The 12,481-nt window shown below is 47.2% G+C and overlaps 1 protein-coding gene across 12 annotated transcripts in view; it reads left to right on the top strand.

Annotated features, from left to right (window-relative positions):
- Nucleotides 1-12,481, top strand: part of rap1gapa (RAP1 GTPase activating protein a) — a 113,762-nt gene that overhangs the window by 85,405 nt on the left and 15,876 nt on the right. For 6 of the 12 annotated variants that reach the window (XR_006032924.1, XM_042098565.1, XM_042098555.1 and 3 more), the window contains 11 exons: nt 1-72; nt 1,745-1,900; nt 2,509-2,580; nt 3,096-3,182; nt 3,576-3,716; nt 5,221-5,352; nt 8,829-8,906; nt 10,424-10,533; nt 11,128-11,223; nt 11,669-11,785; nt 12,228-12,357. The exon at nt 1-72 is cut by the window's left edge and continues 58 nt beyond it. Coding sequence is in view for 11 of the 12 variants with exons in the window: in XM_042098565.1 (XP_041954499.1) it covers nt 1-72; nt 1,745-1,900; nt 2,509-2,580; nt 3,096-3,182; nt 3,576-3,716; nt 5,221-5,352; nt 8,829-8,906; nt 10,424-10,533; nt 11,128-11,223; nt 11,669-11,785; nt 12,228-12,357 (1,191 nt within the window). In the remaining variant the exon portion in view is untranslated. The remainder of the gene's footprint in view (nt 73-1,744; nt 1,901-2,508; nt 2,581-3,095; nt 3,183-3,575; nt 3,717-5,220; nt 5,353-8,828; nt 8,907-10,423; nt 10,534-11,127; nt 11,224-11,668; nt 11,786-12,227; nt 12,358-12,481) is intronic. The other 6 variants (XM_042098560.1, XM_042098556.1, XM_042098557.1 and 3 more) reach the window with 6 other exon arrangements.

The following is a 12,481-nucleotide window of genomic DNA, read 5'->3' as shown; positions in this document are numbered from 1 at the left end:
AACTTTCACAACAAGGAGATTATGTTCCATGTGTCCACCAAGCTCCCGTACACGGAAGGGGACACGCAGCAGGTGCGCACACACACACACACACACACACACACACACACACACATAACAAATGCACTTGTACTCTTTGAATTATAAGGACCATTTGATACACCAGTTGTGTAGTCAGGTGGATAGTCCCTCTATGCTACATTGACACACACACACACACACACACACACACACACACACACACACACACACTTGATTGGTGAATGGCGGTACAGTGACACTAGCTTTCTGTGCATTGGTGAATTCCCTTTTTCCCCAGACTACGGGGTTTTGCCTTTAGTTTTAACCAAACTGACAGAGAGGTTTGGAAGGAAATCTGTGGAGGTTGTGCCAAATTCTCACATCTCTGTTTAAAATTCAGTTTGTGTGCCCACAGATTGATGAGGCACTGTCAATCAGAAAGGGCTTTTTTAGTACACATGCTCCTCTCCTTTGGGAATGCAAATCTCACCACTTGAGTTGAGAGAGACTCACGCACACGCACACACACACACACACACACACACACACACACACATGCTTACACACACTATGCTAACATAAATACAAGCATACACACATATTTGCTGACATGCATACACACATACCAACACACACACACACACACACACACACACACACACACACACACACACATGCCTCCCATGAGAACTAAACTATCGATCCATTTAGACTAATTTATGAGGCAGCATCCATCCTTCAGTTATTCCTGTTTACCACATACTCTTCTCTGTCTCACCACCAGTGTGTGTGTGTGTGTGTGTGTGTGTGTGTGTGTGTGTGTGTGTGTGTGTGTGTGTGTGTGTGTGTGTGTGTGTGTGTGTTTAAGTGTGTGAGTGTATACTTGTGTATAACTGAGTGCTTAGAAATACAGGATCACCATTTAGCCTGAAGCTCTTCTTGTACACACACACACACACACACACACACACACACACACACACACACACACACACACACACACACACACACACAAACACACACTCATGAAGAGACTTGCATGCCCATCCTCACACCTAAATAATTCACTACATCCCTCCACATACACATACACACATGCACACATGCATCCTACATACTGTAACACAGAGGAAAGCACACTTTTATAAGCCCCTCGTAAACAGCCTCTGTTTAGTTATTCAGCTTGATGATGTGTTCTCTCCCTGGTTAAGCACCCCAGGAGACCCACTCCCTGCAGGAAGTGTGTAGTGAGCCTTGTCCAGTAGGATCCCAGTCTCAGCACTTCTCCTAATGCACAGACGGAGCCTTAAAATAGCCCCGCTCGTCACTGGCCTAACCCACAGAGAGTTATATTACACAAGGCCCTCTTAATGCGTCACACACACAGACACTCCAAAAACTGCTTTTGATAAAAGTGTATGGTGTGGGTGCACAGATCTATTCAGGAATTGGTAAATTGTCGAACAAAAAAGATGTATTGTGTTGGTTTGACTACACAAGGGATTTTGTAGATAAGGTGAAAATGAACTTGTAACACTCCCAAGGCGTCTTCTGTTGCTCCTTCTGCTCTGACGAGTTATCTCAGGGAGCTGATAAGCATTCTTGAGCAAACATCTTGGAGTTATTTACGTGGCGGCTCAATGAATCATTTAGTTCGGTAGTGCTCCGTGGGGTGTGGCGGTTGCCGATGGTGACGGCATGTGTTTGTCGCGCTGTTCCACAGCTGCAGCGGAAGAGACACATCGGGAACGACATCGTCGCCGTGATGTTCCAGGACGAGAACACGCCCTTCGTGCCCGACATGATTGCCTCCAACTTCCTGCATGCCTACGTCGTGGTGCAGGTGGAGAACCCCTGCTCAGACAACGTGCTATACAAGGTAGCTCCCCCACTAAATCAACAGAATAACACACTGTGATTCATGCATGTATGTAATAAAGATATTTTTAGGAGAGCTGTATCACCATAATGACCATCATTTGTAAACATACTATTTTACCATATGACACGTTTTTCATGTACATGTATTTGTGTACAAATCTGAAGGGCCATAATTTGATTTATTTTTACCACATTAGCTGACCATCATTTCACTAGTTCGCCCTTCTATATGATTGCTTCAGCTAGACTAGAATGTATGGGAGAAGTGCGTGTTTGGCAAGGTAGCTGTCGGTGGTCCTGGAGTGCCTGGAGCGGACATCGCGATAGAGCGATGACCGCTTGCACCCCCCTGTGTAAGGAGGATGAGTAACAGGGCAGTTGGTGAAATGGAGGAGTAGGGGGAGGAGGGGGGATGATTTTGCGAACGTCGGAGCGTGTGACGTATGGAAAAGGAGGTCGGCTTAAATAGGCCTGCCCTGCGGCGGCAGTGGGTGAGTTAATTGCTGTCAATCATCCCGAAGGCTCCTCCCGAACTTTGTTTAGAAAAACATCATTAAGTTGTTTTCTTCTCTGTCTCATCACCTGTGCTGGTCTTGGACTCTCTAGGTGTCAGTAACAGCCAGGGACGACGTCCCGTTCTTCGGCCCCGCGTTGCCAGACCCGGCCGTCTTTAGGAAAGTGAGTGTGTCTACCTTTACTAATGTCTTTGTTTGTGTACAAAGGGGGGAGAATATGGATGCATTCATCGTAGTAGTCAGTAGTAGTAGTCAGATTCTGGGGCAGTGATTTAGTCCAGTCTGAGTGGTAAACATGGCAAAAAAAAATATGGGCTCAATTTTTGCATCATACAGACATCAATAAAATACATAACCCAAGTCCAAATGACTGTAATCTGCTATCCATTTTAATCTGTTTGCTAAATAATTTCATGGTCACACAAAAGTAAAGCCAGGGGCCTAGCCACTGGTATTATGGGACATCTGTGTGTGTTGTTAGCCGGGGATGTCCTGCTGAGAGATGGTGCCGCTAATGGTTTCATAGTGCAGCATAAAAAACCCTGGGGAATAGCCAGTGGAATTATGGGCCCCTCTTAGCGGAGTGGCCAATTCCTGCTGTGCGAAGCGGTGTTAACGGCCAGCGTGAGTCTGATATCCCCGGGAGAGAGTCTCATCTGTCGCCCGCTTGTTGCTTAGGGACCGGAGTTTCTCGAGTTCCTGCTCACCAAGCTCATCAACGCGGAGTATGCGTGCTACAAGGCTGAGAAGTTTGCCAAGCTAGAGGTGAGTCATCTCTGATAATTGGAGCCCTCAAGACCTCCCCTGAGTGAAACCATAATTAGGGTGGGAAGGGTCATATCATGAAGTGCTTGGTGTGTGTGTGTGTGTGTATGTGTGTGTGTGTGTGTGTGTGTGTGTGTGTGTGTGTGTGTGTGTGTGTGTGTGTGTGTGTGTGTGTGTGTGTGTGTGTGTGTGTGTAAGAGAGAGAGTTAAAGTGTGTATGTGTCTGTTTGTGAAGGGGGGTGGGGGGTAGAAAATTGCTGTGTGTGTCTGTGTATACATGTTTCTGTCTCACCAGCAATTTTCACCAGAGAGTGTACATTACCTTTGTATGTGTGTGTGTGTGTGTGTGTGTGTGTGTTTGTGCGTGTGTGTGTGTATGTGTGTGTCTATCAGGAGCGCACAAGGACAGCCCTGCTGGAGACTCTGTATGAGGAGCTGCACATCAATAGCCAGGCCATGATGGGGCTGGGCGGCGAGGAGGAGAAGCTGGAGAATGGCAGCGGGGGAGGAGGGGGCTTCTTCGAGTCCTTCAAGGTAACCCAATCCCCCCTCTACAACCCCCCACACCCCCCACCCCATCCTGCTCTTGGTGACGGGGCCTCCTCTCAACGCTTCTTTAGGGTGACCTAACGGTTTGCTTGGGACATCCGACATCCAACTGTCTTACAACGCTGAAAGGTGGCTGCTAGGTTACTGATATGTCCAGCCATGAACAGCATGGGCCTCATATTGTCTTACATAGTCTCAAAATGGAGAGACTGGGATATCATCCTATTTTGAAACAAATTAGCCTCATTAAAGTTGTATAGAGCATCATGGCTAGCTCTAATGACTGGGGAAGCAGTGCTACGCTACTTCTTACCCCTGCACAGCGATGCTCATTCAGCTCTTGTGGGAATCTATTCACCCTCCTGTAAACCTTAATGGCTTTAATTAATATCCCATTAATTATTATTAGTGGTAATTATGAATGTGCAAATACTGTTAAGCACAGTGATATTGTGTCAATTACTGATATTCCCAGCAGAGATTTTACCAGGAAGATAAATGACCCATTTTCAGGTTGTCATATTCTGACTATGTGTGTGATGTGTTCATATAATATTTCATAGGCGATTAGAATTGTCACTACTTGCAAGTGTAACTCATAATTAGTCACTGTTCATTAATTTCAGGCACTCCAGAGAACATGCTGTTTGTGGCCAACTCTATTTGTAATCAACCTCTTGCCTATTTACAGATTCGTCAAATCTTCTCTCTCTGATTTTCATGATTTCTGGCTATTTATGGAAACAGCATGATGGGTCTCTCCAGTCAATCTTTGCTCACTTTTCTAAAATAGATTACTGAGATTATGAGCCCTTTCTCTCGCTGGTTACATCAGAGGTTGTGTGTGGTATAGGGCGATGCCGGGAGTACTTAGAATGTGTCCTAATATGTACCCAGGACATTTCAGCAAACGGCTTCATCAATATCCATTAGGAGTCTTGTCTGGAGAGCAGTACTGTCTTTGAGCTGTCCTGCCCTGTCCTTTCCTGTTAGCTGGCTTCGCTCCTGCCCGAGTGAAAATGCCTGAAGGGCCTCTCGCCCTGTTGCCAGGCTGGCGCACTCCGATCTCCCTCATGCATGCCTCTGTGTGCCTTATCCAAACATGTCCACGCAGGCTAGCTTTGCTCTGCTGCTTTAACATTGGTGCTTCTTCTCCCTCTCTCTCTCTCTCTCTCTTTCAAGGGCTCGCTTAAATGTCTCTGTCTCTCTTTTGTCTCAAGGAGTCTTGACTTGAACACTTTTTGGGGAGCTACTTGTTTTGCCCATGAGGATCAGTGCGGTGGAAGCTCTTTGGGTGTTTTGGGTGGGGTTCGGTGATTTTTTTTATTATTCTTCAAAGCAGGAGCCTGTCCCTGTCCAAGCCCATACCATCTCAGCACCACCAACACCCCCCCCCTCCTCCGCCCCCCTTTTCATCCCCTCTCTGGGCTTCCTCCACCCACCGCCTCGGCAGCTCAACCCCCCTCCATCTCTGCGTTTCTCTCTGTAGCGGGTGATCCGCAGCAGAAGCCAGTCAATGGACGCCATGGGCCTCAGTAGCAAGAAGCCGCCCACAGTCTCCACTAGTCACAGCGGAAGCTTTATCCACAGCCTACCAGAGACCCCCAAAGTCCCTGTGCTAGTAAGTAGTACCCCCCCCCACCCCCTCAACCCGACCCCCCCCCCCCCCCCCCCACTCCTACACCAGACCCCTCATCCACCCCCAACCCCTCCTGGTGTTTCACACAGCAGCAGAGTCCTGACCTGGAAGACACCTGACCTGGATGAAGCCCCTGTCCAAACCTGACCCCACCACCACACCACTGGTGTGCCACCCCCCCCCCCCCCCCCCCCAACCACACACACACAATAACCCCCCAACCAATTAATCCACCCACAACACACACCGTACCAGTCTGCCTGTAGGCACCAGGTAACTGATGCCCAGTAGCTGCAGCAGAGCTAACCAGGGTGCTGTGTAGAGGATAAGAGACTAGCCTGGTGCTGTAGCCGTGCGATGATGCTAAACCGTTCTAAACCACCTCCTCACTCTAATGCTTTTAAAAAGCAGAAAGTCTGTGTCCACTCACTCAGGGCATATTGAGATTTAGCTCACATCTGCAACGAGTCTTTTTCATTTTCTGTTGGTCATGTGGAGAGACAGCCCAGCACGCTCCCAATCTCCTCCTCATCCCTCTCCGTACAGCCCCCCCCCCCCCCCCCCCCCCCCCACGCCTCCCTCATCAGCTCCTGTGCCTTACAGTGTGCCTGTCAATGTGCAACCACAACTCTGGAGAGTGTGTCTGTGTGTGTGTGTGTGTGTGTGTGTTTGTGTGGCTGTGTGTGTGTTTGTGTGTGTTTGTGAGAGAGAGTGTGTCTGTGTGTGTGTGTGTGTGTGTGCAAGCCAGTATGTTTATTTATGTGTGTGTGTGTGTGTGTGTGTGTGTGTGTGTGTTTGTATTAGATGGCTGTTAATTGTGCATGCGTAGCGTGAACATTAGAGAGCTGGAATGCGCTGCATGCTTCCCAGAGGCGATGAGAATTTGAAAACATGAACCCAGTGCCGTATGCTCATTGCTCACACACACATGCACCCACACACACCCACACAGACACACACACGCGCACAGACACACACGCACACGCACGCACGCACAGAAGAATGAGAACAAAACACACTTGTCCTCTGCCTCGAGGGCCGCGATCTGTGGCCAGGTTTTGATTATGATGCAAGAAGGTATGTGTGTGTGTGTGTGTGTGTGTGTGTGGGCGTGCACGTGTGTGTGTGTGTGTGTGTGTGTGTGTGTGTGTGTGTGTGTGTGTGTGTGTGTGTGTGTGTGTGTGTGTGTTCGAGTGTACCTACACAGCCATCCAACTTTGCTGTAGGCGGTCGAGAGGCACTCTGGGGTGGCACGGCTGCAAATAGAGTGGTGCTTTGAGAAATAAATGCCAGAGACTCCCCAGGTCTCCAGTAGCTTTCATCTAAGCTCCAGTCAACACAGTCACACCTGCATAGTCTGGCTGCGTTGGGAAGTGTGACTGTGGTTGTGTTGCCTGAATGTGTGTGTATGTTTGTGTGTGTGTGTGTGTCTATGTGTGTGTGTCTAATGCATGCTGTTTTTTGGTTGATTGCTGTATATTCTGTGCCTTTTTTAATCCTGTATTTTTGTACTGTATGTATGTTGACATGTCTGCTTTTGTCTGTGTTTGTATGTTTATGTTTATATGTGCACTAGTCGGCTTTAAGTTTTTGCCCAAACGTGCCTCTGTCCATATCAAAGAGTGTGTTGGTATGCTTCTAGGTCTTAGTTGTGTTAGTGTGTGCACAACTGTATGATTGTCTTTATACCAAAGATTATGTTGGTGTGCACATGTGTGCCAAGATACAGACACACACACACACAGGCACACACACACACACACGTACACACACACACACACACACACCTACACACACACACACACACACACACACACACACACAGTTCCTGGGTCCGGTCAGTCAGTGGTGCCTTATCAGGGTGAGTATGAGGAATGAGGAGAGGCTGCTGGGCCAGCTAAAGCCGGCTGCTCTGCGTTCCTCTCCAGCGACTTCCTCGTCCTGCCCGCTGCGCTATGCTGCGTTCACTCTGTCTCAATGTGCTTCTGCGCTATGCTGCGTTCACTCTGTCTCAATGTGCTTCTGCGCTATGCTGCGTTCACTCTGTCTCAATGTGCTTCTGCGCTATGCTGCGTTCACTTTGTCTCTATGTGCCGCTCCGTCAAGCGCAAGTCCTCTAAAGGACAGCCGGGTGGCTCAAGGGACCTGGACGCTACTGGAAGCCCATTTTTGCTCCCTTTTTTGGGGGGGTGAGGGGCAGACGTGTGTGTGTGTGTCTGTGTGTGTGTGTGTGTGTGTGTGTGTGTGTGTGTGTGTGACCTTCAGCTGTTTTCTTATTTTAACATATGCTCCCAGAGGTGCTGTCACCATACTGATGAGTGGGGTACTGATGTATTATTCTGGTGTGTAGTGTGTCTCTCTTTCTGTGTGTGTGTGTGTGTGTGTGTGTGTGAAGGCTTGCAGCGGTGTGGTCAGTGGGGTACTGGTGTATTATTCTGGTGTGTAGTGTGTCGTTGATGTCACTGTTGTGGTCAATAGCAGATGCTGAATCTACCATTTGCTCATGATCGCATAGTGCCCCTGTGTCTTACACAGTTCTAGTGACCTTGACCTTGGAAAGCAAGTGGCAAGTGGAAAGTCACCTACTACTATAACATTCAATATAACTCAGAGTGCATATCAGTATCTCACATGAAAATAAAATATATTGCAATTATACTGTTGATGATCACCTATACTGTGTGTGTTTAGTTTCTGCTGTAATATACTGATGTGGTAACATAAATATTATTAATATTATATTTCACCATGCTAATGGATGGGCTACTGGGCTAGATTTACAAGTCATCTCTGTGAATAGGATTGAATATGTGCTATCAGTCGAATACATGCTATTCATGTGCTATCAGTAGGATATGTTGTGATAAATCACACCATTAACTGGAATAAAACCTCAAAGGGAACAAGGACACAGTAGTTCTAAAAGTGCAGTCTTAAAATGCAGAAGATTTGTCTTCTGCGGCGTCCTTTAAAAGCGTGATTAATGTCCGACTGGCGTGCTGCTCTGTTTGAGAGTGTCCTTTGCCTCATTAACCAGCCTCCTGTTTCGTCTAATATTGTGCCTTGTGTCCTCTTCCTCCTCCTCCTCTACCTCAGCTTGTCACGCAGGTCCTAGTGCTTTGAGTCAACTTCCTGTCCCAGTGATGCCCCACCTCGTTTCTCTCGCGTCTCACTGTGCTGCGCCCCCGTAACCCCCATTCCCTCGTGGCTGCTGCCACTCTGCTGTTTCTGCGTTTGTGTCATGTTTGTTATTCTCTCTAATATGCGTGCTTTATGAGAGCGCTCCAGCCATGGTTTATACAGTACTTTGTTTTATTTATGACATAACCTGCTGCATGAAGTCTCATGTAATCTCTCTCCTCTCTCTCTCCTCCTCCCTCTCTCTCTCACCCTTCATCTCTCTCTCTCTCTCTCTCTCTCTCTCTCTCTCTCTCTCTCTCTCTCTCTGTGTGATTCAGTCATTGCTTGTCCCAGGGAAAAGTCCCAGTAAATATGGACGTCGAGGCAGCGCCATAGGCATAGGAACGATAGAAGAGGTTCATGTATAACTCTTACTTACTTTCAGTCACTCACTCATCGACTCACCCACTCACCCACTCACCCACCCACTCACTCTCCATCATCTCTACATCTCTCGCTGTCTTTGCATGTACTACTGACACAACGCCATGTCTCCTCTAGTGAGTTTTCTTGAATCCCAACCTCAAAGAACTTAAACCATACACACACACACAAACACACACATACACATACACACACACACACTTCCTTCCACAAGCTGCTCTAAAAATGTCAGCCCGTGTAGGACGGGTTTTAATCACAGTGGATCGGACTGCCGACAGCAGAGCGCGGAATGTAGCAAATCCTGCCTTTTTCGTTTTGGAAAAAGTGCCCAACCGCATCCAAAAAAAAAAAGATAAAACAAAATAAATAAAAAATGATGTGCCTGGTCCTATCTCACCCTCTCTTCTTCACATACAGTATACATGTCAAACAAACACGGGCAGTGTCCTTCCAGCCCTAGGGTGAGGTAAAACACCACCCTGCCCTCCAACAGACCCTGAGAGACCACAGGTCACCACAGAACCACTAACCATAGCTGTGGACACCCAGTCTTTACGGATGTGGAAACAATATTTTAAAGTGTTTCCCTTTTATAAACCCTGTCAGTAAATCCTTCCTGAGAGTTAGCGACTAGCTTCCCCAGGTCTAGACAAACACATGCTTCCGCTGTTCCTCCATCCACTCCCTCTCCTGATGTGTCAGGTGTGCTTTTGTTTTGTGTTAGTGTGAAGTGTGTCGTCAACCTCTGTGCAATCACCAATGTGTAGTGTGCTCAATTATCATCTTTCACATGTTGGCTACTTCAGTAGTTTTATTTCAAGCAAAACATGAAACAAAAGAGATAGTGTTGTTCAAAGCCCTTTTCAAAGGAACTTTATGTTATCCGTTTAATTATTTTATTTATATGCATGGTAAAAAAAATTACTTTTCTAAGGCAAAAAGCACTCAATCCATGTAGGCTGAGAACAAAGAGTCCTTTACAGTAGGAGTAGCTCCTCTTTGGCTGCCAGTAGTTTCCTCTCATCTTTCATCTCTGGCTCTCACTGGTTTTCTGACTGGCACAGGGAGGCTCTTTCAGCCTGATCCTGTACATGGGCATCAAAGCTCTGTGCCAGAGGAGAACACACACTCACACACACACACACACACACACACACACACACACACACACACACACACACACACACACACTCACACTCACACTCACACACACACACTTTTCCAGCTGATTTTGTGTCAGTGAGGGTTAGGGCAGGTGCAGTGACATACACTCAGAAAAGTAAGAGTCAGAATAAAACATAACATCACAAATAGGCTTAATCTATAAATAATTAACATGAAAGGTACTATATCTGGTAGGTATGTTATAGTTATTTATAAGATGGTGGCAGAGCTGTGAAACAGCTAAAAGGGTAATATTATCAGAGGGTTGGCTCAGTGTAGACACGCAGTCTTACTTGCTCACTCACATTCTTAATGTCTCCTGCAGTCTCTTATCATTCCGGGGAAAAGCCCGACCCGGAAGAAGTCGGGTCCCTTCAGCTCCCGAAGGAGCAGTGCCATCGGTATTGAGAACATCCAGGAGGTGCAGGAGCGAAGGTGAGCATGCAGCAGCTGTCTCCCGGAGGAGTGTGTGATGGTTGACAGATGCTGTGAAAGTGTTGTCAATGCACCGGTCAATTGAGCACTTAATGATAGCCCTGATTTGAATGTATTTCTATTTGTATGTGTGCGTGTGTGTGTGAGAGAGAGAGAGAAAGAGAGAGAGAGGGAGACACTGTGTCCGCATGCATATTTTTGCATATGTTTTGCTATCGAATCCTGCTGTGTTTACAGTTCCCATGCAAATTGGCCAATTTGTATACTCTCGCTGCCTCCTCCTGTACTCTGAGCTTGTTTGTACGTGTTTGCTGTACAGTATGTGTCTGTTCTACATACATCGTTTAGATGTATTGTCAGCACCAGAGAAGCAGTCTTACTTGTCAGATTATACATGTGGACATTAAAGTCTTACTTTCCCTCTGTGTCTGTGTGTGTGTGTGTGTGTGTGTGTGTGTGTGTGTGTGTGTATCTGTGTGTTTGTGTGCACATTTGTATGAGCATCTCTTTCTGTGCGTGTGTGTGTGTGTGTGTGTGTGCGTGCGTGCGTGCGTGCGTGTGTGCGTGCGTGCGTGTGTGTGTGTGTGTGTGAAGGCTTGCAGCGGTGTGGTCAGAGGACAGGACAGTGCTGTGTGTGGCTCTGCCCTCTGTCAGACTGAGGATTAGGAGGCTAAGCATCGACCATTCAAAGTACCAGAGCCCTCAAACTCAAACAAGTAGAGTTTGCCCAATAGAAACCAGCATAGACAAGCCTCCTCTATAACACCCCTCTCTAGACTGTAGAGGAGATGTTTAGAAGTCATATATGCTGTAGTGAAAGCCATATATGATTTCATAACAGCTATTTAAAAAGACATTTTCAGTGTGCTGTTGACTCATAGTGCCTGGAAGTGCATCCTGCATAGTAGTGTAACCCCTAAGTGTCTACAGAGCTTGGTATGTCCATTGCTGTAGGTGACTGTAACCTAGTAGTGTTTTAGATGCTGCGCAGTAAACAGGATTCCTAACCACTCTAACTAACATAGCTTCCTCCTAGCTTGAATCCCCTCTCCCCTCCCTTTGCAGCAAGCGGCATTCTGCAGACAGATACCTTGTGTCTGTGCTGCCACCTAATGGTGTGTCTGTGTCATTGCAGCAGGGAGTGCTCTCCAAGTACACAGAAAACCCCTGACAGCGGCCATGCCTCCCAGGACCCCAAGTCAGACAATTCCTCCAGTCAGAGTTCACCTGAGGTGGTCACAGCCAAGAACAGGTGAGATCCACAAGAACAGAACCTTGAGTTGGGGCTCACATAAGTAAAACTGTACATGTGCAATCTCCTATTACTGCAGATGAGGCATCTCTAAAAACAAACCGTTCTGATTTCCGAGTCTATAAAGTTAACCTGAGATCTGAACAGCCTCCATCATAACTTGCTGTTTGTGTTGCAATGTTGGGGGCTTGTGGCATCCTAAACCTGCTACCCTCCCAGCCACCTTGTGTCGGGTATGGCTTGCTAGTGCAATGCTGCTGTTGAAAGCGGGATGATAGGGTCCTTACGCAGGTCTGCAAAGTCTGAAATTACGATGTTCTGTTTTTCAAACCTGGAAAAGTATGGACATTTGAGTAAAAGTACTTAAAAATCTATACGTTTTGCTCCTAGTAATACATACATTACAAAAAAGTGCGAGTGCAGGAGTAATCCATGTGTGCAGTTCTGCCCTGTGCTGCAGGGCGCCATCCATCCCAGAGGCACAGGACCTGTCACGCTCCTCGTCTAATGCCAGCAGCTTCGCCAGTGTAGTGGAGGAGACCGAGGCCGCCGAGGACTATGACACGGGCATGGTGAGTGCAGACACACAATACTGACACAATGCATTAGCCTTTGTATCTGCAGGGAGAGTCTGCAATGTGGATTTAGTGCACTGAAGCAGATGGGTTATTTCTGTGTCAGTCTGCATTTGTATGT

The sequence above is a fragment of the Alosa sapidissima genome, chromosome 7, assembly GCF_018492685.1.
Source record: "Alosa sapidissima isolate fAloSap1 chromosome 7, fAloSap1.pri, whole genome shotgun sequence".
NCBI classification, from domain to species: domain Eukaryota; kingdom Metazoa; phylum Chordata; class Actinopteri; order Clupeiformes; family Clupeidae; genus Alosa; species Alosa sapidissima.
This window is presented reverse-complemented; position numbering and strand designations above follow the sequence as displayed.